This window comes from Adelges cooleyi, unplaced genomic scaffold (assembly GCF_023614345.1).
Source record: "Adelges cooleyi isolate 19-005CV unplaced genomic scaffold, UGA_ACOO_1.1 ACOO_flye_CR_arks_rails_tigmint_CR_PRNA_248, whole genome shotgun sequence".
Classification (NCBI taxonomy): Eukaryota; Metazoa; Arthropoda; class Insecta; order Hemiptera; family Adelgidae; genus Adelges; species Adelges cooleyi.
In genome coordinates, this window is record NW_026095913.1 from 42,332 (window position 1) to 68,222 (window position 25,891).

The window sequence follows — 25,891 nt, forward strand, 5'->3', positions numbered from 1 at the left end:
CTTAACGTTTAAAACGCAAACTCAACTACCTAATGATTAATTGCGATGTCCTGTTATAACCGTAATATATTCAACATTACTGGGTATCCCATGTAGGCCAATATATTGGAAACCGTAATAGTTGTTTAAAAGTTTTTGTAAACGTATGATAGTTGCTACAAGGTCGGGTTTTTAAACATACTAAACGAGTTACTGTTATATTTTTACCAGCGTTTTGTTTTTTTGTCAGGATTTTATCGTTTTTGCTGATCTCCGTCACCGTGGCACTCGTTTACTTGGCTATAGGAACGTAAGTATCACCTATATACGTTTCAAATATTTGGAAAATTCCTACAGCCGGTATCAACCGCAATGTGTTATGGGTTCAGATGGATAAATTGTCGAGGTCATCCAAAATCCGAAGACGTAACGAAGCTTTAGTGTACAACATCCTACCGCCAAACGTAGTCGACCACTTTCTGGAAAGCTACAAACTTCAACATGAAGAACTATATAGCCAAAATTTTGCTGAAGTCGGAATATAGTACATAGTTGATTATTTTCCTCGTCGAGTAAAGCTGATTTAATACTTTCCCTTTTGAAATTGAAGTCATCAAGTACAATAAAATAATTGTTTTATCTTTTAGACTATTATTCCGGAGAGACGGTGAACAACCAGGGACTGGAATGTTTAAGATTCCTTAAAATATCTGATTTTTACGTGGTATGCTTAAACGGTATTGCCATATTCAACGGCCAACGCTCGTCTAAATTACATAAGACTAATGAACGTTACAGCTTTTTGAGCAACCACGGTACCACGACATCATTAAAATCAAAACTATTGGTTCATCTTAAATGGCGGCTAGCTGGTTAAATTCGGCAAGAAAGGTTGAGGTAATAACTCCCTGGTTACGCTTATATTTTGTTTGACACTTACTTATCGTTAACGAACTTAGGCCGAAGATTCAATCGAAATAAGATGGGCACATCTAGCGTTTCTCGTCGACTTCGCTGTTGATCTGAAAAAATCATTGCAATGATTTAACGAGCAAAGTTTCAACCACTTTGTATTACAAATGGGTAAATATTTAGTGTACTCGTACAATAATAATATTATATTAATAATACAAGTCTGTTCAGGGAATATAGATTACGCAATAATTATTTACTATACATAATCATCGTTTATGATAAGAGACGAAAAATAATTTCTTAAATATTAAAAAAAAATGTTTATCACTACTGAAGGTAATATAATAAAATATGCTCTATTGTAAAATCGTTTAAAATTAGCTTGTTATATTAATTGCAACTTTATTTTTTCCTCAATAACGTAACACCTTATGTCCCCAGGTATCAACCACGAGTTTTTTTAATTTAAAGTAGTACTGGGGATTTAATTACAATATTGAAAAACCTGGGACAGCTGCTCCTGTGGTAGTTTTTATCAAAACCTAGTCTGTCTACACAATCGATGAGTTTTTTTTATTATATTATATTTCTTCCTGGTTTATAATATGTTTTCTTACTTAATCATAGTGTATGTTATACACATTTTTTTTAACATCAGAGTACAATATTATTTATCTTATTTTCATTTTCTAGCTTCACTTCCTGGTATGTGGGCAAGAACCATAAAAATTGGCAGCCAAAACATTTAACATGACTAGTTAGAAACTTGGTCAGGCGTATCGTCCAGATTATCTCATAAAGAATTTGCAAGTTGATCATCAAATTGCAATTTTCACATGTCCCACAACATAGCAAGTATGTTTTAATTTATAACAATTTTGTAACTGAGTTATCTAAACTTATAATCGTAGAGCCGAGGCTGTCGCAGGTCTGTAAGAATGAGTGAACAAAATTGCTTTTAAGAAAACACTCCGATGATAACTTATAGAATATGCTGTAATAACTGTAAAGTAAATTGCAAAGTGATCTGTTTTTTGACGTTTAAGACCAAAGAGCCAGACAAAATGTCGAGTATTTAGGATGGTCGGATTTCAATTCCGTAAAGTTATACAAGTTCTTTAGGAACTTTACTAGGTTAATATGTAGAAAACAGATTTTTGATTTTTGAATGTAGACAAATTATGCTGGAATATTGAAAAATGTATTTATTTAATTACAAGAAACTAAAATGACTTTTACTCATAGAAACAATTATTTAAACTTAAAATGATACCTTGAAGCTTATACGAATTAACCGGTAAATTAAATAAAATCATCGAAATTTATTGAAATCTCTTTTTTTTCTGAAATATTGCCTATACAAAACCCCTTAAAAACAGACCGCACGTAATCTCCCTAAAAAAACGTCGCAGTGGACAGTTTTTTTCATTTTTATTTAATTGTAAATATTAGGTTACTAAAATAATTTGACAACATACTTTAATATACGAGTATTATACCAGTATTCTTTACACCTTTGTAAGAAATAATACATAAAGTTATTAGGTATAGTTGTTTGTGAAAATCCCTCACATATCTGCATCTAAGTTTAAACAAATTTACTAGGTATTGTAAAATCAATACCATTTTTTGTTTCTTTTTCAAGCTACAACTAATATGTATTAAAAATAAAAAATAAAAAATCACTAAGTTTAACAATAATACAAATAAGAATAATAAATAATAAAGTATAATAATAGGTAACAATAAATTTGATCGATTTTTAAAATGGATTGTTTTTGTTAAATGGGATCTTATTCGATTTTTAGGCTGCCTCAATTAATGTGTATAATAATGGACCCGGATTCTAAAATAGCTTTGACATACTAAATGAGTTAGTTGCAGTAAACGGTTTTTAATGGGTCTTGATTTAAATTGTGGTTATTCAGTAATGTTTAAATTACTTTGGGTATTGTTAAAAGTTCATTTTTATAAATTTTAAAAACTATTTCAATTTTACATAAATATATAATATCTACTGATGGATTTATTAAACCATCACGGGTTTTCATATTCATTAGCGACTCTGGTTCACAATGACTTCGAACTAAAGCTGCAGTGCATTTATAACAAAAATAATATTTTTTCTTAGCTTTCGAGAAATGTAGCTGTTAACTGCTTGTTGTAAAACATTAAACTGATTATTGTCGCATATATTTAGGTCGTCGTTTTGCAGTGGCCGCTTCCATTTGAGTCCACGTGTTGCGCAATCCAACTGGCGCCAGACTGTACCACGAGTTGGCCGCATCTACTACCGCCGCCCGACTGTGCTGTACCACAGGTTGTTGCATCTGTTACTGCCGCTTGATTGTGCTGTTCCACGGAATGCCCTCTCTGCTACTGCCGCCCGACTGTTGAGTGACTACAAATTACACTCGATAACACATCAATACCCAACAAAAAATCAGTTAAGATCCTTGGTATTTATTTTCGATCGCCGACTTACATGGGCAACTCACATCCACCACCTAAAAACCTCAACCAACCACTCACTTAATATTCTAAAAATGTTATCACACACATCTTGGGGAGGTAGTTCCAAAACACTTATTAAGATTCACTAATCAATTCTCCAATCCAAACTAAATTATGGATCAATTTTATACTAATCAGCACCACAATCCTTTTTAAAAACAGTCAACAGTATCAACAACATTGGGTTAAGACTAGCGATTGGTGCCTTTCGTAGCAGCCCAATTTACAGCATCTATAACATTGCAGGTGAACCTATACCCGAGATCAAATGAAATGACCTATATCTTAAATATCTGGCTAGAGCATATAGATCAAACAACAATTCTCTTATGTTGGAAAATACTGAACTGCATGATGAACTAATAGAAAATGACATCGACCTGTCACAAATAATCCTTAGAGAACAAATGTCACATTCTCCGTGGACTGCACCGTAAAAGATAAATACAGAACTTAACTCCCTTCCAAAGTTACAAACCTCACCAGAAATATACAGAAGACACTTTCTAAGCATACGAGAAAGCTATAAAGACTATCAAGAAGTGTACACGGACGCTTCTAAGACACAAGACGGAGTAGGAGTTTCAATAATATTTAAAAACAAAAATATAGTATATAAACTACCAAATACATGCTCCATATTCACGGCTGAGGCAATAGCTATCCTAGAGGCAATCAAAACAATCATAGACCAAGAACATCCTAATCATATAATATTCAGTGACTCTCTGAGTACCCTAAATAGCATAAAAAACCAATTTAAACCCGGAGATATTGCTATTAAAATACAAAACAAACTAAATGAAGCTTTATCCAAAAATAAACAAACTATTCTCATGTGGTTACCCGGACATTCGGGCATTGAAGGAAACGAGATAGCTGATCAACAGGCCAGAATTGCCGCTACCAATTCCGAAATAACGACACTTCCAGTGCCAGTAGTGACCTCCTATGATGACTTTAAAAGGCATATTCAAGTCATAACCTATAATAAATGGCACAATTTATGCCTTCAACAAACCACCAAACTAAATACCATTAAAAGAAATATCGACAGATGGGTAAACCATTCTTTAAAACGTAAAGAAGAATCAATATTAACCCGTTTGAGAATTGGACACACCCGACTCACCCACGGTCATTTAATGGCAAAATATGAAGCTCCCTCATGTGAAGTCTGCGGAGTTAAACTCACTGTTAAACATATCATAACTGAATGTCTTAAATCTGAGCAGGATCGACAAAACATAGGATTAGATGCAACCCTCTGTACCGCATTGGGACCAGACACCACAGACAACATCAAGCTGATTAACTTTTTAAAATCAACAGACCTCTACAACTCAATATAAACAAAAACATGTACTTAAGAAATTAAAAATATTATCTCTCCTTACTGTTATCACTAGTAGTAGCATTAATTTTGTAAATACATGTACAAAATATTGTAAATAATTAAATTGTAACTGATGGCCATAAATGCCGGGTTTTATTTTAAGATGAATAAAAAAAAAAATATTAACCCTGCATTGGTCGCGCGGTTTAATATCACATGAGTAGTCGCGCGTCTACATATGTAGAACAATTACAATTTTGCTAATTAAAATTTATTATTGCAACATAATTTAATGATTTGACCACATTATTTAATTCTCATATATATTGTGTATTCTGTATCTTAGTTGTACAATATTAATTAATTTAATACATATAAAAGAAACTGTAACAATTTAAAGTAGAATAAACAAAACAATATTATTAATATATATATATCTACAATAGTAGAACATTCAACTTTATCGCTCAATATACAGGATTACACTAAAAAATAAAGTCCGAAATCATAACAGATATGAACTATACAATGTCGCTTAAAGGTATTATAATTATCATTGTGATGAGGAAATCCTAAAACCATTTAAAATAAAATGTATTATCGGCGTACTACATAGTAGAACGCGCAACTGATGCAGGGTTAAGCTTTTCATCCGGTGAGGGTTTTATTCTTACTATTTTGGTTTGGTTTTATGTTTTATGTTTCAACTTAGTCTGAGTATCTCAGAACTTTTGGACATAACTCCTGTATATTTAGAAACAAGTTTCTAGTGAAAATATCTCTAAAAATATTTTCAAAATATAACTATTTTTTTTAGTTTTATAATTTTGCAGTTAGTTTGTAAATTTCTTGCTTTAGTGTTAACTTACACTCGCTCAACTATTAATAATTATTGAACTTAAATGATATTTAATTGGAAAAATAAAATTAATAATTAATATTATTATATTATAAATAGGTATTATTAATATACAGGGTGTAATGACATTCAGGATGCTTCATGAGTACAATAAATGGTGTTCATTTTTTAAAAATTTTAAAACTATTTAAAGTAGAACTATTATCTCGTTAAAAAATTGTTTAACGAAAAAAATAATTTCAGATTTGAAATCAGGAGTAAAAATCTTGTTGAATTGATATGTAACATGATTTTTTGGTATCCAGCCAAACAATATTGTATGTTTATTTCATAAAAAATAAAAAATAATTTTTTTCTCGAAAAATTCGTATAATAACAAATTAACAAGTATCGAATTATTTAAATAAAATAAATTAAACATTTAAATAATTAAGGGGATTGCATGCGGTCAGTTTTTAAGAGTTTGGTATAGGCAATATTTAAGGAAAAAGTGGTTTTAATACATTTTGATCATGCCAATCAATTTACCGGTTAATTTGAATAAGCTTCATGGTATTATTTTTAATATAAATTATTTTGTCTGAGAGTAAAAACCATTTTAGGTAATACAACATACATTTTTTCTTCCATCGCACAGGCTGAACCAGCGAACCGATAAGTATCCTGAAAACAGATTTGAATTTGTCATGAAGTTTACTTATGAACGGTCAGGGTACTTTTTTGATATCTTATTCTTACTATGTATAAAACACAAATTTCAAATTTTAAAATCAAATTTGGAAAGGGTTGAAATTAAAAATTGAAAAAAGTACCCTGACCGATCATAAGTAAACTTCATGGGAAATTTAAATCTGCTTTTAGATTGCTTATCGGATCACTGGTTCGGTCTGTGCAATGGAATACAAATGATGTGTTTTGACTGAAAAAACCGACCGCATGCAATACCCTTAATATAAAATTTAATTAAATCGTTTTGCCAAAAAAAAAAGAACACGTAGTAAGTACTTGTAAATCGTAACTGTTACTAAATAAAGCTAATTCAATTTTTTTTGGGCCAAATATTTTATTTTTATAACCTTATTATAATCTTCAATGGTAACGTTCGTATTAAGTTAACACTTAACTAACTGGTTTCTATTAGCACTTTTTCCATATTAATTTAACTAAGGTGACTAGGATGCAAATGTAAGTACAACGAGATCAAACCCAATTTCACCGAAGGTGTCGTTTAATAAAAACGACCCACCCTACTTGGAACACTCGTATCGTTCCAATGATGACAAAACGACTAGGGACGGAGACGACAGCTGTTGCCACAAAAGCAGCAGCGGCGACGACAACGACAAAGGTGCCAGCGGTAACTCGGGCAAAGACGAGGGACACGTAGGACCAGTAAGAGCAACAATTGGTTCGATAAATTGGGAAATTCGCTTTGATGTAGTGTGATTTGTTTTAACTGATGCCAATACGATCAAATAGCGTAACTAAACTAGTACCGAACAAGTACGGGGAAAATGCGGGCTTTGTATTACCCGTGGCACGTGGCACCCCCCCCCCCCCCCGTCACCAATCCCTAGAAATGCGTCCAACGCTGATATGTGATCTCTGTCAAGGTAAGCAGTCACGAGGCAACTTAGGAAATTCGAATGCGTTCAAAATGAATATGATATTAATTAAATAGCGTTTTAATTGAATAACCTCTCAAAACGATGTAATATTGTATGGCTTTAGCGGTTCAATTAAATTAAATGATCTTATGTAATATATAATCAACAGGCACCGCGCGGTTTTACTGTACACATTTCTTGAGTGCACAAAATGCGAATACTCCAAAATCACATATACTATAATATTATATAATATGTCCTTACAATACCGGGCGTTTCACAACGATTCGACAAATGAAATAACTTTTTGTTCTAGTGAATATTCTTGTTCAATTAATATAATTATGTATAATTATGCCGCCTACGACCATGTGCAAAAAAGTTTTTTTTATGCTAGCTTGAAATTATCTGGGCAATAATTATTCAATTGCAATTGGACCTCTTGCGACTTGCATTGATAACTTTTGTGGTCCTAAAAAGGTATTTCGTATACTATCCCGGTATACTACGAACAGAAGTTAAAATAATTGGTTTATATTTCATATAAATAACCTATCGAACGCTACAAGAAAGTTCTTTTAAAGATATTACATATTATTATATTAGTAACCTTTAAAATGTTTAATTTTATTACAACTAAATAATCGTACTGCATCATAATTATTATCAATCATTACTTATTATACATTGTAATTGTTGAAAAGGCGTTATACATACAAATTTTCTACCGTTAAACATACTTACGCAGAATACGTTTTACTCACTCCGTGATGATTTTCATTTTTAGAGTAAAAATACCTAAAAAAAAAAACGATATGTGACAGCTAAATATTTAAAATGACATTTTTCTACTTTTTTAAAATAACAATAACTATTTTTACATTATAATTTTCAAAATCAGATATGACAATATTATCTCCGAAATATTTTTACCTTTCGATTCCATAATAGATGTTTTTGCTGTAAAATCAATAAGGACCGAGTAAAACGCATTTTGGGTAACTATGTTTAGTTGGAAATTTTGTTTTAAATCGCAGTCAAGGACGCTGTAATAGTCCGAAAATAAATTAACTACCAAGAAAGAGTCCTAGTTACTTAACTAATAATTGTACATCACAGTTCAACCTTTAAATTAAGGTTTTGCAAAAATACCCAACTCCTTAAAAGTTTTATAATTTGATATTCGTTCTTCTGACAGATACTTTAGACATTTATTACTGATTATTGTTTTGAAAAATATATTAACGGCTTCCGTCAAAGGCCGGCAAATTATATAATTAGCTAATGAGTATGGGGTTTAGAGCTATACTTTTATGAGCTCTATCCATTTGTAGTGTGGTTTCCTGTCCACGATATTGTACAAAATCAAAAACAATATATTCTGTGCACCTTCGCCAAGTTAGTGGGGCAAAAAATAAGTTTTAAACCTATAAGTTCGTGTAGAAAAAAACACTTAAAAATTCCCTTAGTATTTCCCAACCGAGTCTATAATATATTAGTGTAGGTCATGTAAAAAGTTTAAAAGACACGTTAGAGTACACTTGTGTGAGTTGTCCTTCGAAAGAAATTACCGAGCGATACACTTTATAAACTTTTTTACTATGAATTTTTAACAGACTACAACTGATAGTAATTATAGAAGACACCGTGCACGTAAAGTGTATAGGCAATTTTGCTAGAAACAATGTCATTTCAAAGAGAATGTATTAAATGTATTCTCTTTAGGTGTGTCTATTTCAGGGCTTTACTATGAGAGTATTTTTAAATTATTTAAGTACGTGTTGTTGGGTTTGTATATATATATATATATATATATAACATACTCGCCTTGTAGTATATATCATGATCGATATTAAGGAAATAGGACTAAGTCACTAGGATTGCCGCATTGTAAAAACTCAACGAGGCGAAGTAAAACGAGCGTTCCGCACTTGTCAGTTGTCAGTTGAACATCACATTTAATATAAAAAAAAAAAACGGTACGTATCAATTATTAGTTGTAATCGTAATGTATTTATTTGCAATAATTTATGTAGAGATTATTGCTCGGTCGTTTGATATTTGTACTGGGAAAGATTCATAAATCAAAAGTGTTAGCTGTTTATTTATTTTATTTTTATTGTTTCAATTTTCAAGAATAATATGCGATTAGGTGTAATTACATATTATTACGATTATAATAAAATAGTTATTTTTATAAGCCCGCAAACCTTCTAAATATTAATGATTATTATTTAAACATTCATGTAACAAAATTCTAATTTCTCTCTTTCACTATAATGGATTTTATAGTGCATGTATTTAATAAGTTTAGCATTAGTGTAATATACATTTTACTGAAATAAAACCATGCTCTTTATAAATCAAATATTTCTTTTTACTATTGAAAAACAAATAATAACACTAATATGTAAAATTGATTTCAGTAATTTTGTACAAAAATTAAATATAATGGGTTCGGTTTAGCATTATTCTTCACTAAATTATACAATAATGTTGCAATGTTTTTATTTCAGGCACAAAAAAAACATGATTGATTTGTTGAATGATAAAAACAAAGCAACAATTGACAATGGATTCTTAAGACGGTTTTCTTCAGTTGTATGGTTAATTAAACAATGGCCAAAAATAAATTTCATACTAGTCACATACTCAGTCATAATACTTTTGTTCAGTATTGTTGGTCTCTTATACAAATATAAAAATAATCATAATATCGACAATTACAGGTTAAGTCAAATAGTAACGATTTATATTTTAGGTTTTGTATGTATACAAAAATATGTTACAGTAATCAGAAAGGCTAATAACATTTTCAACTTGTTAGATACCACATGTACTGTTTTTTTGTTGCCTCAGCAAGATCGATTGGATAATGAAACTATAATAAGATTCAAGAAACTAATTGCAACGTTTTTTTATAATTTGATTCTGATTTGTTTCACTGTATTTTTATGGATAGTTTTCCCAATTATTTACAATTTTAAAATGTCAAACAAAGATTCGGATAGTTCAACCACCATAAATGTCGTTAATTTTTATTATCCGATTTCCGACCAATCCTACAACAGCTATTTTTATTTTATTTATTTTATTGAAGCCTCGTTAGTCGTCTTGTTGACATTCTACAATTTTATTTTTGATATATTTGTATTCTCACTCTGTTTGGCAATAACTGTCCATTACACAATTATAATATCAGACTTGATGAAATTTGGACACGGCGGTAACGAAACAAGTAAGTGATGAAATTTATAAATATTAATAATAATACATACGGTAATGAATTATCTTAGTAAACTTTGTTAGTAAACTCTTTTGGTAAACAGCAACGTGTTTTTAGAGAGTTTAAGATTTCAGCAGCACAAAAATAGATTTGTTACAAAAAAAAATTGTTATAAACATACTTATTTATTTCACTTATTCGTCAAGTTATTGCTGATTTTATGACCGAATCATTCGATTGAATTTCAAGCAAACTTTACTCTATTAGCCGACAATAATTAAAAAATACCGTATCGCTACAAATGATCATAATGAAATCAAAAACAGAAATATCACTTTAATAACATTTTAAAATGATTTAAAAATACAGTTTTTTCCTGTAGTGTCCTCTAGACCAAATTTAAAAAACGTCTATTAACAAACAACTTAACTATAATTTGTATTCTATTGTCGCTTTAAATTTAATTTACCTTTTATGTCATATTATAGTTGAAGGTGACGAAATGTTTGAGGAATTGAAAACAATAATTTCATATAGCCAAAAAGTGCATTTGTAAGCTTAATTTTACTATCTACCTCTTGTCTAAAAATAATTTTAATACATATTTAAAATATATTCTAGTCTATATGTATTTTGTTTCCTATGTTTTTAGGCATATGAGAGAATTCTGTTCCATAGTTCGTTTCAGTGCGTTACTACATGTTGGTTGTTATTCTGGCTCACTTATAACAATTTCTTACAACATTGCATTGGTATTTTATCATTTTATTGTAAATTTATTTCACGCTTTTACCTATAATATCCATGTTGGTCTGTTTCACTTTGGTTTAGCTTTTAAATATAAGTCCCGACCCGTAGTTACTAACCACAACGAAACATGTTTTAAATGTCAATTAATAACAATAAATAGATACAATTCCTTAATGTTCATAAATAATATTGACCTGATCAATCATGATAATTTCATTCCACTGAATGTTTGATGGGAAAAGACAAGTTCCTATTTTCGAAACTAGTTTTATGTGCAATTTTCATTAGAAAATTGTTTATTAAAATTCATTTTAAAGGTTAATATTTGTCAGAGATTTTTTTTGGAATAATTTAACTTTTAAGAAAATAACTCTTTAAAATTGTTATTAATAAAAATGTGTACTTTGTCCTGTTAGATCTATTGGTTTTTATGAAAAATAGATTGTTAAGTTATAAGTTCTTGGGAAAAACTCTAAATCGTTAGGCGTAGTTTGGTCGTATGAGAGTGAGCTGTTTAATTTTAAACAAATTTAATTTCTAACAAATTTTCTTTTTTCTTCAGCTATTTTTAACTTACCCTAGTAATTGCATTGGCCTGTTGCAATTCATTGCGTCATACATCTGCATCGCTGTACAGTTATTTAATTACCTATACTTTCCGGACCTTATGAACGAGGCGGTAATACATGTTAAATAAGATAAAGGTGTCTATTATGAATACAAATATTTCTATGATTTTAGAGAGATGGTTTAAACTTTGGATTATACAGTTGTAACTGGACGGCAATGGACATTCGATTTAGAAAATTATTGCTGTTAGCGATGGCGATGAACAATGCAAATCAGTTGAAAATTAGAGCTACACCTACAAAAGTAATCGATTTGAAATTGTTTTTGAGTGTAAGTTTTACGAGAATGTTGTATTATTTACTAAGCATACTTAGGTGAAGTTTTTCCAAATTTATATTTAAAAAAATTAAAACATTACCAATCCCGTTAATTGGCGAATAAACTTAGTGATTGCACAAGACATTATAAATATATATTATTATAAGTATGTTCTCTGATAATTTGTTTTATGTAGATGCATACATAAAGATTTTTGTGAATGATCAATTGAATTTATAATAAAATATGTTTTCCAGGTTTTACAAACATCATATTCAATAGCAAATATTATGATGAAGTTATCGAATACCGATGATAATTAACAATTAAAAATCGATGATCGGCTGATAGAAACAAATCACTATTTATAATCTAGGTGTTAAGAAATCACTTAATTTTAGTTATAAAATAAAAATCACGTTACAAAATTTATAATTCGGTTAATAAATTTAAGGAAACATGATTGAAACATTATAGTTGTAACATTATATGAATATGTGTGTTTTCTGTATGGCATTATAACCAATAAAATATAATAAAACGCATAATTAGCTATGGCCCGTATTTGAAACAATTTTCAGTATTTTTCTGGTGTTTTATATCTCAGCTTTTTTTATTTTAGAAAAATGCATACATAATTTTTTAAATATTTTCTAGGTACTATATTAAAGATAAAACAAAGATTGTGTAGAATATTTGATTTATGCGTCTACCGTGATTTCTCTGAATTTCGTTCAATTACTATTGAACTACAGAACATTCATTACAATCCACGGCAATGTCAAACGAATTTTTTATTTAAATTAATTTTGATATTGTTAAAAGGGCAACATTTTCTAGAAACAAACGACGATACAATCATTTAATTTTAAACAAACCATTATACTTCATTAATAATAAACACAGATTTCCTTACTGTAAAATAATTTTACTTACATTATATTTGTAAAAAAATTAAATACAAAATTTAATTTTGAAAGCCTTTGAATTGGCTTTCTTAGTTATCAGTTTCAAATAATAATACTGCTATATTTGTATGACGTTATTGCAAATGTCAGGCGCTACAGATATTGGAAGGAACCAAACATTATCTGTAATTTAGGTGTTTAGAAATCACTTAATTTTAGTTAAAAATTAAAAATCACGTTACAAAAATTATAAATCAATTTAAATATTAAGGAATTTAAAATATTGAAACATTGTAATTCGATTACAGACGAATCACGTCTGTAACATACTTGATTTATTGTCCTTAACTTATTAAAGGTTGAAATTTCTAAAATCTGGACGTCAAACAGTAGTTCAAAATACTTTTTCATTAACCTTAAAATCGGCCTGCCGGCTTTTTAGTTTTAAACAAACGTTTTGTTTCTCTTTAATGACAATTAATTGTAAGGCCATATATTAATGTACAATACTTCGGTAAATATTTCTCGACACATTCAGATGGAAAGCGGTTTCGAACTACACATATTTTGTGATGCCTCCAATAAGGACTACGGAGCTTGCGCTTGCATACGCTCCACCACAGTGGTTAATTTGTGTGCAAAATCAAGAATCGCGCCTATTTAGGCAACTACAATCCCTCGCCTCGAGCTATGCACAGCAGCCTTAGCAACCCAGCTATTCAAAAAAATCTCGACTGCATTAAACGACCCAATTCAGAGGTGCACGTTTTGGACAGACTCATCAATTGTCCTAGCTTGGCTAAAAAACGTTAATGAGACTCGATGGAAGGTTTACGTCGCAAACCGTGTACAAAAAATACACGAAGTGACAGAGAGATATAAATGGCGACATATCCGTTCCGAACACAATCCAGCTGACCTACTCTCTAGGGGTACGACTCCAAGCGTCATTGCCAAAACATGTCTATGGTGGAGTGGTTCAACTTGTTTAATCGATCCACCAGAAACATAGCCAGACACAACAGCATCCATACCAACGGTGATTCCAGAACAACGGAAGGCAAAGATGACAACAGCTCTGGGTGTGTCAATTTCCGTCGCGAATAATAGCTTGATAAACAAGTGCTCGACTTTTGTTAAGGCGCAAAGGGTGATCGCCTTCTGCCTACGCTTCATTACAAGGAAGAACCTTAGATACAAAGGGCCACTCAGGGCGCCTGAGTTAGAAGTTGCGACAGTAAAACTAATAAAATTGCACAAGGTCAGGCCTTTCATCACGAGCTAATTGAATTGAAGGCAGGTAGAGAAATCACAAGTAAAAAGAGTAAGATAAAACAACTCGTACCCTTCATAGATGGAGATGGTATACTACGAGTAACTGGACGGTTACAAAAATCCAGTTTAAGTCATAGTGCACGTCATCCAGTAATACTAAATGCGAACTGTTCCATAATTCGGCTACTCATTGACCATGAACACAAAAGATTACTACATACTGGTGCCCAACACTTAACGGCATCTTTACACGAGAGATATTGGATCCTGATCTTGCGCAGAACTGTTCGAAGGGTTATATTCAATTGTATTCGATGCCACAGATGGAAAAAAAAACGCAGAACAGTTAATGGGTTCGCTGCCAAGTGTTCGACTTCACCCATCAGCAGCCTTTAATATTTCCGGCGTAGACTATGCCGGGCCCTTTACCTTACGATTCGGGTCAACTCGAAGCAAAATTACAACAAAGGCATGGATCGCATTATTTATATGTCTAACGACCAAGGCAATACACATCGAGTTGGTATCCGACCTGACAAGTAATGCCTTCCTAGCGGCCTTCAGACGGTTTACTGCCAGACGAGAATTGCCCCTTTAAATTTACTCTGACAATGGCACAACATTTGTTGGAGCTAGTAAGCAGATCTCGGCAATTATCTCATCTGACAAATTTATCGAGGAGGTAACTACAGAAACTGCCAACTCAGGCATTGAGTGGCACTTCTTACTTACCCATGCCCCACACTTTGGGGGAATATGGAAAGCCGGTGTGAAAAGCGTAAAATACCATATAAAACGGGTCCTGGGCGAGACACGTTGCTCATACGAAGAACTATTAACAGTCCTAAACCAAATAGAAGTCGTGCTTAATTCAAGACCACTTTATGCAGAGTTCGGCGACCCAGAGTCTTTAAGTGCGCTAACACCCGCGCATTTTTTGATCGGGAGGCCAATCACAGCACTTCCAAACGAAAACGACTCGCATACTAAATCATACCGCACTCGATGGGCCATACAATCTATGTTTCAAGAGTTTTGGAGCAGATGGATCAGGGAATATGTTGTCATGCTACAGACCCGTCCAAAGTGGACCAATAGCCAACCTAACATAACAGAAGGAACAATAGTGTTGGACCACATTAACAACCTGAACCCTGGACAATGGCCATTAGGACGAGTTCTGAAAATTCACCCGGGCAACGATAACTTTGTTAGCGTAGTTACGATACGAACCACTAAGGACTTTTTAAGGCCTATAACAAAATTATCTGTGTTGTCAATCGACCATTGTGACACGTCACAGGTCAGCAAATAACTCGATACCCTTGCCAGGTACCGATCATCACATAACCGAACCAACGATTTCGTAGTCAATGGTAAAACCAGCATAAGCCACATGTTTTTTTTTTCTTTTCCTCACACAGAGATGTAAATATACTTATTACACATAATTAGTTAGTTGAACAGTCGCATACACATTTATGTTGATTGTTAATGTTACGTATCAGCAGTTTATATAAATACATATGGTGGGAATTGTCTACCATACGCGAGTGCTACACCGGCACAACTTGTCATTCGTGTAATTTGGGTTTCATAATAAACATCAGCGAATATTATTATTTATATTAATCTAATTGTGTTTTACTTTCATGCTAAGGTATACCAGTTAATTTTGTTGTTTGTTTGTTTGTATAGTCACTTTAATATGTCATAAATATCGTTGCCAATATAAAGTATTGTTTCAAAGCTCCTGGTTGATATACATTGTTTAGGCGAGGAAACTATAATATTATATGCATATAATAGGAATATTGTACGTATTCATTGTAATCTGTATAGTATTAGAAATAGGTACATATAAGTATAGACTATGATAAGGAAGAAACATTAGTGAAAATCAATCATCACTCATCAATTCTATCAAATGTCTTTAAAAAAAAAAATTCCCAATTTCTAACATTATAATTTATAGCTGTAAAAATATAATATTTTATTTGTAGGGTTGACGTTTTTTAGTAGTTTACATACTAAGACTGAACAAAAGTAAAAAGAATAAAGATGATTATTCAAATACTTGTACCATTCCTAGGATTTTAGAAATATTTCTATTATCTCGAAGATAACGAAATACATTCTCAATAAATCTTGACCTCCCACTTAGTGTAAAACTAAAACTATACAAATTTAAAGAAATGCAAAAAAGTAATTAACGTTTTCTCAGCTAAGTGCCCGAGTTGTTTGAACTAATGGTAATATTTTATTTCAGTTATAAAAATTTATATTTTATCCAAATGTAATACAAATACTTCCACCTCACAAAATTTAAATTTAACTGTTTCTAGTATTCTAATTAGTTAATGAACCGTAATATGTTTACCGGAGTGCGAAATAAAAAGAAAGGTTGTTTCTAATACGTTTATCTAATTATGTGTAAATATTATTTCTATTTTATTCTCTTGTAACCTATTTTTTTTATTATGTGGAAGAAGGTTATAAAGTTTATAATACATGCTAAATTTTTTTCCAGAGAAAATTAGTGTCATCCTTGTTGAAGTATCTTGTACGTCGGGGTTAGCAATTATTATAGTTATCAAACAGCTGGTATTTGCTAAAAAAATAAGAAATACATTGTTAATTGTCAATTAGTGTCACTTTTCAGGTGTTTATGTGCGCAATTCCGACTGGATTAATATTTGTGTAAGTCATAAATACTTGCACAAACCTTAAAAACTATCACAACTCATCGTTTTCTTTTTAAATATGTTATAACAAACGACATTATCTTGTATCTGAGACTGACATTGGATACCTCTATTATTGACTTTCCTTGCTGTGTTATATCACAAAATAGAATCTGTATTTATATTAGTATGTTGCACAAGTGTTGAGTAAACTACAGTATACAATAATTATACATGTTATACTTGGAATATTTACAAATATTTTCGGATGTAACTGTTCCCAGGCGAGTGGTAGGTAATTTTGTGCGCAAACTAGGACCACCCAATATGTTATATGTACCTAAACATTATAAATACATAAAACGTTCTAATAAGAATATTGTGTGTTAAAGTAGCGACTTACCGTCAGGATTAATACGGCTATTAGAATAATAGCACCTACATAATAAATCATCAGTTAGTCAAGTTACACACAACATCATAAAACACGCGTTATATTGTCTATACATTATTATGTTTTACGAGTGTTTTTGTTTTGTTTTAAGAAACCTAACCTGTTATTTTACAAGTTTTATATTGCTCATGTTTCTCAAGCGCCGCGCTCGTTCAAGACCACAGGAACAGGTGTGGATTTAGAAATTACATATAAAGACACAGGTAAATAATTAGAGTACGGCAGTAAAAACCTGTATTAAAAGTTAAAATATAATTAGTAGTTGGTAAAAAAAGAGATGAGGGGGGGGGGGAATTAAGTATAAAGTGTAGATTTGTGAATTTAAGCTTTGATGCGAAACTAACAGCTATCAAACGTATTCGTTTTATTCAGCAAATGGAATCTGTACTATTATAACTTATTGGTAAGCGATGAAAAACTCCTTCTATTCGTCGACATAAAAAAATATCTCCAATTAAATAGTTTTTCTCAGTAAAAGTTTTGATGTGTCATTTGTGAGCCATATAGACCGTATCACAATTATATTTACCAATTAAATCAACCAAACCTTCGACCTTCTTTTTTCTAATGAAACTTAAATTTTATTCAGTGTAAAAAAAAATTTCAACTTAATGAGTTCATAATATCTTATCATTAAACTAAGCTATATGGTCAACAAATGCTCTTCGATAAAATATAACGTCTCTCTTATTTTATATACTTGAAATATTAATAGGTAAATTAAATTATTTTATTTTAAGCGACGACAGTAAATCTCTAGTTCTCTAGTAAATATCTCTAGAATAAATCAAGATGATTCAATGTCACTTTTTGGTTTTGAGTTAGACATTTCGAAATGTATTATTTAAATTGAAACACTTTTTTTATTCGTAAATAAATGACTCTCTCAAGACAAAAGTTGAAAAATTATGATTGGTCTTTATGTTTTACAGTTCATCCCATTATACTTGGTCAAGGTACTCGCACTCAACACAAAGTGCAATTTTCCATTCAAAATATTTTACGGAGAAGAAAACATAATATACCTACTTTTGAAACTGGCTAAATATATGTAATATATAATTAAACTGTTTAATGTTTAAAATGTTGTATTAAAAGTATAAATAAAACTTTTATTACAATATATTTTTCAACTTTTATAAAAAAAATAATTGTTGAGATGTACCACCCTCGTCTTAGCTAGTTCAGGACATTTTGATAGGAGGGACCAAATTTGTATATGACTTAGGGCCCCAATTAGTGTCTATAGTTAACTTCTTATTTTTCTATTAATTATAAGTCGCTGTTATAATTTTCCCCAATATTTGTTTATCATAATGTTCAATAAAGATTCTGTTAAGTACGTCGGAATGCAAAATGCACGGGATCGCTTACAAGCAACAAACTGTTTTAATATCTTTTATGTTAAAAATTAAAAAAATAATTTTGTGTTGAAAATCGAATAATAGTATTGTTTAATACAATAGATAATAATATTACTAATAATAATAATAATACATAATATCCTAATAAAAGGTGTACCAGGTACCTACTTTGTGCGTAAGTTTTTTTTTCAAAATCTTTTTATATTAGAAAAATGTAATTATATTCTGAAAATGATCAACAAATAGGTAACAATTAATGGCCTAATAAAAAAAGGTTATTTACCTAGTTACCAAACATATTTTTTAACCGTTCTGAACAGTGTAATTTCTCGGCATGCATTTCGTCCCCACGATAATAAGACGAATTACACTTAGTAATATAAGTACAGACATTGTACGATAACATTAATATTTAAAGGTTTTAGATAACGCAACCGCGAGTCGGCAGACATATTGTATAGGTAGGTTTATAATTTGTTTTGACTCTGTAGTCAAATGTGTAATGTTAGAGTATTAAAATACCGCGCGTGCTTGGCTCTTAAGTTAATTTGACGGCACTGAGAAATAATTCTATCGGTACTCAAACATGCCCGCTCGAGTATAATAATAAAAATTCTATATTATTAGCCGATGTTAATCGTTTATAAACGATGGCCAATAACGCACGCACAAACACAATATTATATGCATGTGCGACGACGACGGTCGACCTAGATTATATATAGTAGAAAACAACAACAGTAGTATTATTATTATTATTATTATTGCACAAGAAGACTTTTCGCGTAAACGGGAAAAATCAAACGGCTCGCGGGGCTTAAAAAAAAATATTACACGAAAATTTATATATATATATATATATATAAAACAAAAAAAACCAATTTTATACCAAAGTTCAAAATATTGTGTTACCTCGCGGCTGCGGCCTGTGTCGCGTTCCGATTAAAAAAAAAAAAATCTACTTGTATATTATGAAAACTGGGTCACGGGGTTATACGACATACATATCGTGTGCATTATTATAGGGTTATGGCAAATGACAAATAAAAAACCACGACGACCTTGAGAGTGTATCACGACGAAAGTGAAAGGTTTTTATTATTACGTTTTATATATTTACCGCGCACTCGTACCTGCCTATTACATTATTATTATATACAAGGCCTCGCGAGGAAAATACTCGATGAGAATAACGAGTGAAAAAATAAAGCATAGTACTTTTGACTTAAAAAACCGATTAAAAAAGCGAAAACTGGAACTAGTAATTTTCGTTTGAACGTGCGCCTTAGGAAGTGATAACAAAATGGCGTCGCCAATAATTATTGGATACCGCGGTAACCTAACTGTGGTCAGCTACTATTTTGTGTGTACAGATCAATTGTTATTAGTTTCCAGCCGTAATAACCGTTTTACCATCCAATCTAGGTCCGAGTGTCCTTCCAGCATTATTATAATAGAATACATCACTGGCGATGATCTAACTGAACAAACACCGTTACAAATATTTTGCCCGTATTTATCAATCGAATTAACATTAAAAGCAAGTATTGGCTTGAGGCCACACAAATATGCACATCGCTGTGTGAAAAAAAGTAAGTAATAATAACAGTATAATTATTGTATTAGAATTATAAATTGCAAATCAAACGCCAACAGACATTGGAAATAAGTTCAGAAAAAATTCAAATAAACCGTTAACGCTAGACACATAGGTCCAGAGCATCAAATCATTTTATCGGGTAACGTAAAGTCTAAAACAAAATTGCCCTTGGTAACATTAGATGGACAAAAAATAAATTATTGACTATCGTTTAAAAAATAATTAGTTCCTTTTGGAGCAAACAATTTATCGTAAGTAAAGGTCATAGAAATTAGTCAAGAAAATACTGATTTAACAAGGATTGAGAAGTGGACGTTTTTTAAATATCATACTTTTGAATAATAAATATAAATTACTAATAGTAATTACTACAAGTCAATTTTTATGATACTATCCCTTAAATAAGTTGTTGTGGTTTCTGAATATTGATCAAGACCATTTCACAGAAGCACCCAATTTGCAACTAGGATTTGTATAAATAATATTATTGAAGAGTAAAAAAAAAAAGAATGTTTCTGATAAATGAAATCATAAATAGTCATATGTAATAAAATTAATCGTAAATTTATATTTACATCAAAAATAGATAATACAAACACAAACACTTAATAACATGGTATTTATTATTATATTATATGCAATAATAATTAATCATTAACTTACTATATATGTATATATATATATTTATAAATATATATATATTACGTTATTTATAATATATATGTATATTTGTATATAATTATAATATATATAAATATATACATATATTATATGGTACAAACGCAACAAATTTATTGAGGTAACAGGATTTTTTTTTTTTATCTTAAAATTACATATTTTAATTGTTTTTGAAAAAAAAATTAAGAAACATATCAATGATTTTTGTTTCTTTTCTTTTTTTTTGTTAATATTAACTGAAAATATGTATATGTGTAAATATATATATAAATATATGTATATAATTTTAATTTTAATTTTAACACTAATATATAAATATATATATATATATATAGATAGATAGATACTCTAAACTAAGGAATAAAAATACAAATACAAAGCCTATGCACTAAGCAGGTTAACGTCGGAAAAGGCTGATAACTAATGGTGTCAAATTTAATAATAGTAATAATTAATAATAAAAAAATATAATAGTTATAATAATAATAATAATAATTATGTATATGGAGAACAAAAGAACCAACAGATATTTTAAAACGATAATATAAACTTAAACATTTTAATCATTAAAAAAAAAAAAAAAAAACACATTTCGTCATTTTACTTTTTAAATAGAAGTTTAAGAAACGTCTCTTACATCCAAAAAAATATTATTTTTTTTAACGCTTTACACATTATATTTTATAGTAATATATTTTATTTAAAAATATTCAATCACAATGTTTGATCACGAATTCATACGAAAACCCTGGACGCTTTATGCTTTAATTATGATTAAACATTTTTTTTTAATACGTCAAACTACCAAATTTCTAAGAAATACAATAAGAGTTTAACATCATGTCGTGTAAAAACATCATGCTATACACTTTGGTTGTGATTAAAACATATCGCCAATTTTTTTTTTTTATGTCTATGAATTCCTCATCCCTCATTAATCGGCAAACGTTGCCGCACGTTAGCCTCAAAGCACGAATGGTGAAAAGGAAGACAGAGGCCTATATAATATACCGTGTAACGTGCAGCTACCAAACTAACCGTATTTCATATAGATATATGTATGTATATAGAACAAAAAAAATACTATTATATTCACAGGGATGTCAGAATCTTACAAATGTGCGTACCTTCAAACACGAAACGAACAATAACTATAGTAAGAGAAGAAATTAAACAATGAGCAAGTACATAGTTTAGTATTACTTAAAAAAAAAATATATATATATATATATATATTTATATGTAAACGGTAACTCATAGTTTCGTACAATCATTCTTGTTTATATCAATTTATAAATTTTAAAATTATGGTTTTTTTTTTTCAAAATAAATATTCCTCAAAGCTTAACATTATGAACCACAAAGGTATATAATAATAATTAATACAATAATATATGCACTAAATTCTATGTATACACGCATAAATAAATAAATCTCTAAGCCTAATCAACTATTAAACTTATGTTACAATATAGTATATAAATATATAATATACCTATAGAGGAAATAATATTAAGGCGAACGCTAAAATTTGTCCATCACCTTCTACCAGGAGAAAAATAAATAAATATAACATTTTTTTTTTTGTTTTTTTTTTTATAAGTATTTTGTTTGCTGTTAAAAATTTAGAGTAGACGGAATGTTCCTTTTTTTAAATTTAATTTTGTATTACACAATATCCAAAATACGAACGCCGAAAACAATCGAAACGAATTCAGTTATGCCCAATTATCCCTGAGAAAAAAACCAATAATATTAACATAATATAATAATAATAGGGTTATGTGGTTGATACAAATCAATATTCTTTTTAGAAAAATATTTGTACTCTTATTATAGAGGCAATGGTTGTTGTTCTATACATTGAATAGTTCCTATTAAAAAAATACTTTTCGTCCCTATACAAAAGTTATACTTACAAGAGAAAAATATCGTTTAAAACAATTGTGCAAATATCGTAAATGATATATATAAATATATATATAGCGTTCTTTAATGTCGAATTACTAAAAAAAAAAAAATAATAATATAAAATTACTTCAGAACACATCAAATACTGGAACAGCGATTATATTATCACACTTTTTTGGTCTCTTTGCTTGAATTGCTTCCAGACTTTTCAGTATCGTTCTCAAAATACCCAAATAAAAAAAAAAAAGTTAAACATTTAATCTGAGTAACGGATAACGAGTAATACATTAACAATGGACATAAAATATATATTTATTTTTATACATTTTGTTTAAAAACTGAAACAGCGTGTAGGAACTGAAACGACTTTTAAATTAAAAAAAAAATGTAGTTGCGAAGTTGTTTTAATAATTTTTTTTTTTTTTGTTAAACCTTGAGCATTTCTCTGTTTACTGGCCTTTTGAGATTTGGTAACCAAACGTTAAACATCTAATTCTAAACGTTAAAACTATTATTATATACACACATCTAATAGTATATATAGAGTATTTATACATTTACGAACATATTTAAAAATATTAATATTATTATTATTATTAAATTTACTGTGCACATATGCACTAATAAAAAAAAAAAGTATTAGACATCGGAAGGATTATTTTGCAATAATTTTTAAAAACAAAAAAAATAAATAATATTAAAATTAATAATAAATAATATTTATGTGGTGTGTACTTGTGTATGTGTGTGTCTGTGAGTGTGAGTGTGTCGATTTGTGTTTCAATTGTGTGTACGTGGTGTCTGTGAGAGTAGTTTTGACCAACATCGCGTACGTTTATTTAATGACGCTGTCGACGAGATCAGTTGGTAACTCTGTATAACTCAAAATTGTGTATTGTAGTTGTCATGGTAACGTGACCGCCACAGGAGCTGGCAGCAACACGTGTAGTGGTTGTTTTTGGTCTCTGGGATAAAAATTGTCGGCCATTCCTGAAAGACAAATCGTAACGTAAGACCAACGTGTAACAACATTTATGGTAAGCGTGTAAATAATAGTAAAATAAAAAAAATCGGTCTAATCCAAATCTAATGTAAATGAATTGTAAATGCGTTTGTGGTGATCCCTCAACGCCAGATGCGTTACGAATAACGTTGCCGGTATGATGCTAATCTGAATTATTAAGCCGTTGCGCGCGATACAGCTCTACGTCGATGCACAGACATCGGTCGGCTAACAAAATACACTACAGTGTGAAATATTATATATATACTCAAATAATACATGGCACACACACACACACAATGACATTGTGGCGTTGCTGTGGTTTTTTATGGCGTTAAAAAAAAAAAAAAAATACCTAGACACATTAATATTTAATAAATTTAATTTTTTTTCACATTATATTTCATTCGTATTACAACGATTGTGGCCTAATTAAACGTGTGTTTATGATATCTGTTGAAAATTGCGAGGCGGTTGGTGTGTGTAATAACATACATCATACATACATACATACACACACACACGCGGTGTACTTAATGATGCGAAATGTCGAGACCGGTTTGCCTTGACACCGGCCCGAGTTCGCATAGATAGATGAAATAAAAATAAATAAATAAAAAAGTAATAATAAAATAGTATACTTATAATAATAATAATATATCGGTTGTACTTAAAAATAATATACGCGTGCGCTAAAACCAGTTGCGCGCGGTCGACGAGTAAAACGGGTTAGACTTGTTAAACTTGCGGCAAAATGCATCGCGGACCGAATTTTTTTTGGGGGTTTTTTTTTTCCAGTAAAAATTCAAAATCGATTAATACAAAAAAAAAAAAAATGTACCCAGTTACTATTATTTAAATTTTCGTTCACTCACGTATCGGACGTGTAGTACACACGCGAAACGTTTGTTGTCCCTTCCGTCCATTTTTTTTGTCGATGATGTTGTTGTTGTTGTTTTCAATAATGATGTTTTGTTGCGATGTCGTTATTGACAATCATAATTTTTGTTGTTTATTATTATTTTTTTTTTTTGGGGGGGGAGGGCTGTCGGTATGGTGACGTTTTTACTGTGGTGTTTTTCGGATTTGTATGTTATTTTCGCTTGGCGTGCAGCATCTCCATGAGCAACGTCTGCGTGGGAGCGCCGCCGCTACAGTGTTTCATGTAAAGGCTTTCTTCGCCCCTGGTGGCTATGTGATGGATGTCGGGCAGCACGGACAACAGTTTGGAGAACTTGTCCTGCGAAAATCACACAACGAATCAAATCAAGTTTCGGATATTGGCCGGGGAAAAGATTGTGCAAAAACCACTTGTATAACAACGAGTCTAGTTACCTGGACTTGAGAATTTGCTGTGATGCAATAGTCCAACAGGGCCTTCAACACTTGTTCGTGACCTTCTTGGACGTGTTTACTGTTCCCGATCCCTTTGACGTCTAAACGATAGGAGGAAAAACAAAACACACTGCGGGTTAGCGACAAGTCATTGGGGGAGGGTTTTTTAATTTTATTTCCTATAATTACCGGGGTTCAAGAGCAGCAGGAACTTTAGGCAAATGTAATCGCCGACGTCGAACTTGAGCTCCTGTAGCCGGTCGATGACCCGGGCGAAACAGTCGGCCATCGTGGTCACTCCCAGCAGACCCAGGGCGAGCAGGTCGAACTTTTGACCGTTGTGCAACATGATCTCGTTGGCCAGGTTGTTGTGCATGTGCTGGTGGATGTGGTCCAGCACCAGCATGTCGGACCACGAGTGCTGCAACAGTTTCATTTGATCGTCCACCTGAGAGCAAAAAAGAAGAAAAACCCGAAATATTAATATCAAGTAAGTATATGTTGGCAAGTACACCCGAAAAAGATTGCCTTGGCCCGGCTAATCGCTACAGGGTGAGATGATGGCCGCTGTCGTTAGTCATAGGTAATAATAATAACAAAACCTC

The 25,891-nt window shown here is 30.9% G+C and overlaps 2 protein-coding genes across 5 annotated transcripts in view; one reads left to right on the forward strand and one right to left on the reverse strand.

Annotated features, from left to right (window-relative positions):
- Positions 1–10,311: 10,311 nt before the first annotated feature.
- Positions 10,312–12,433, forward strand: LOC126837355 (uncharacterized). The gene is made up of 6 exons (XM_050571246.1): positions 10,312–10,448; positions 10,925–10,988; positions 11,089–11,188; positions 11,749–11,865; positions 11,928–12,086; positions 12,332–12,433. Exons 1-6 carry the CDS (start codon positions 10,418–10,420, stop codon positions 12,395–12,397), a joined length of 537 nt encoding a protein of 178 aa, XP_050427203.1. The 5' UTR covers positions 10,312–10,417; the 3' UTR covers positions 12,398–12,433.
- A 12,520-nt stretch (positions 12,434–24,953) lies between these two features.
- The window catches only part of LOC126837363 (nuclear hormone receptor FTZ-F1-like), a 68,958-nt gene continuing 68,020 nt past the window's right edge, over positions 24,954–25,891 (reverse strand). For all 4 annotated transcript variants that reach the window (XM_050571252.1, XM_050571253.1, XM_050571255.1 and 1 more), the window contains exons 7-9: positions 25,476–25,734; positions 25,287–25,387; positions 24,954–25,191 (exon numbers count right to left, since the gene is read on the reverse strand). In XM_050571252.1, the coding sequence (XP_050427209.1) occupies positions 25,045–25,191; positions 25,287–25,387; positions 25,476–25,734 (507 nt within the window). In that variant the 3' untranslated portion in view covers positions 24,954–25,044. The remainder of the gene's footprint in view (positions 25,192–25,286; positions 25,388–25,475; positions 25,735–25,891) is intronic.

Excerpts from the sequence above, each read along its gene's own strand:
- LOC126837355 (XM_050571246.1), top strand. The coding sequence starts at position 10,418 with ATGAAATTTGGACACGGCGGTAACGAAACAA. Across the intron at positions 10,449-10,924 it reads ACACGGCGGTAACGAAACAA|TTGAAGGTGACGAAATGTTT; the intron begins GTAAGTGATGAA and ends GTCATATTATAG. Across the intron at positions 11,189-11,748 it reads TTTCTTACAACATTGCATTG|CTATTTTTAACTTACCCTAG; the intron begins GTATTTTATCAT and ends TTTTTTCTTCAG.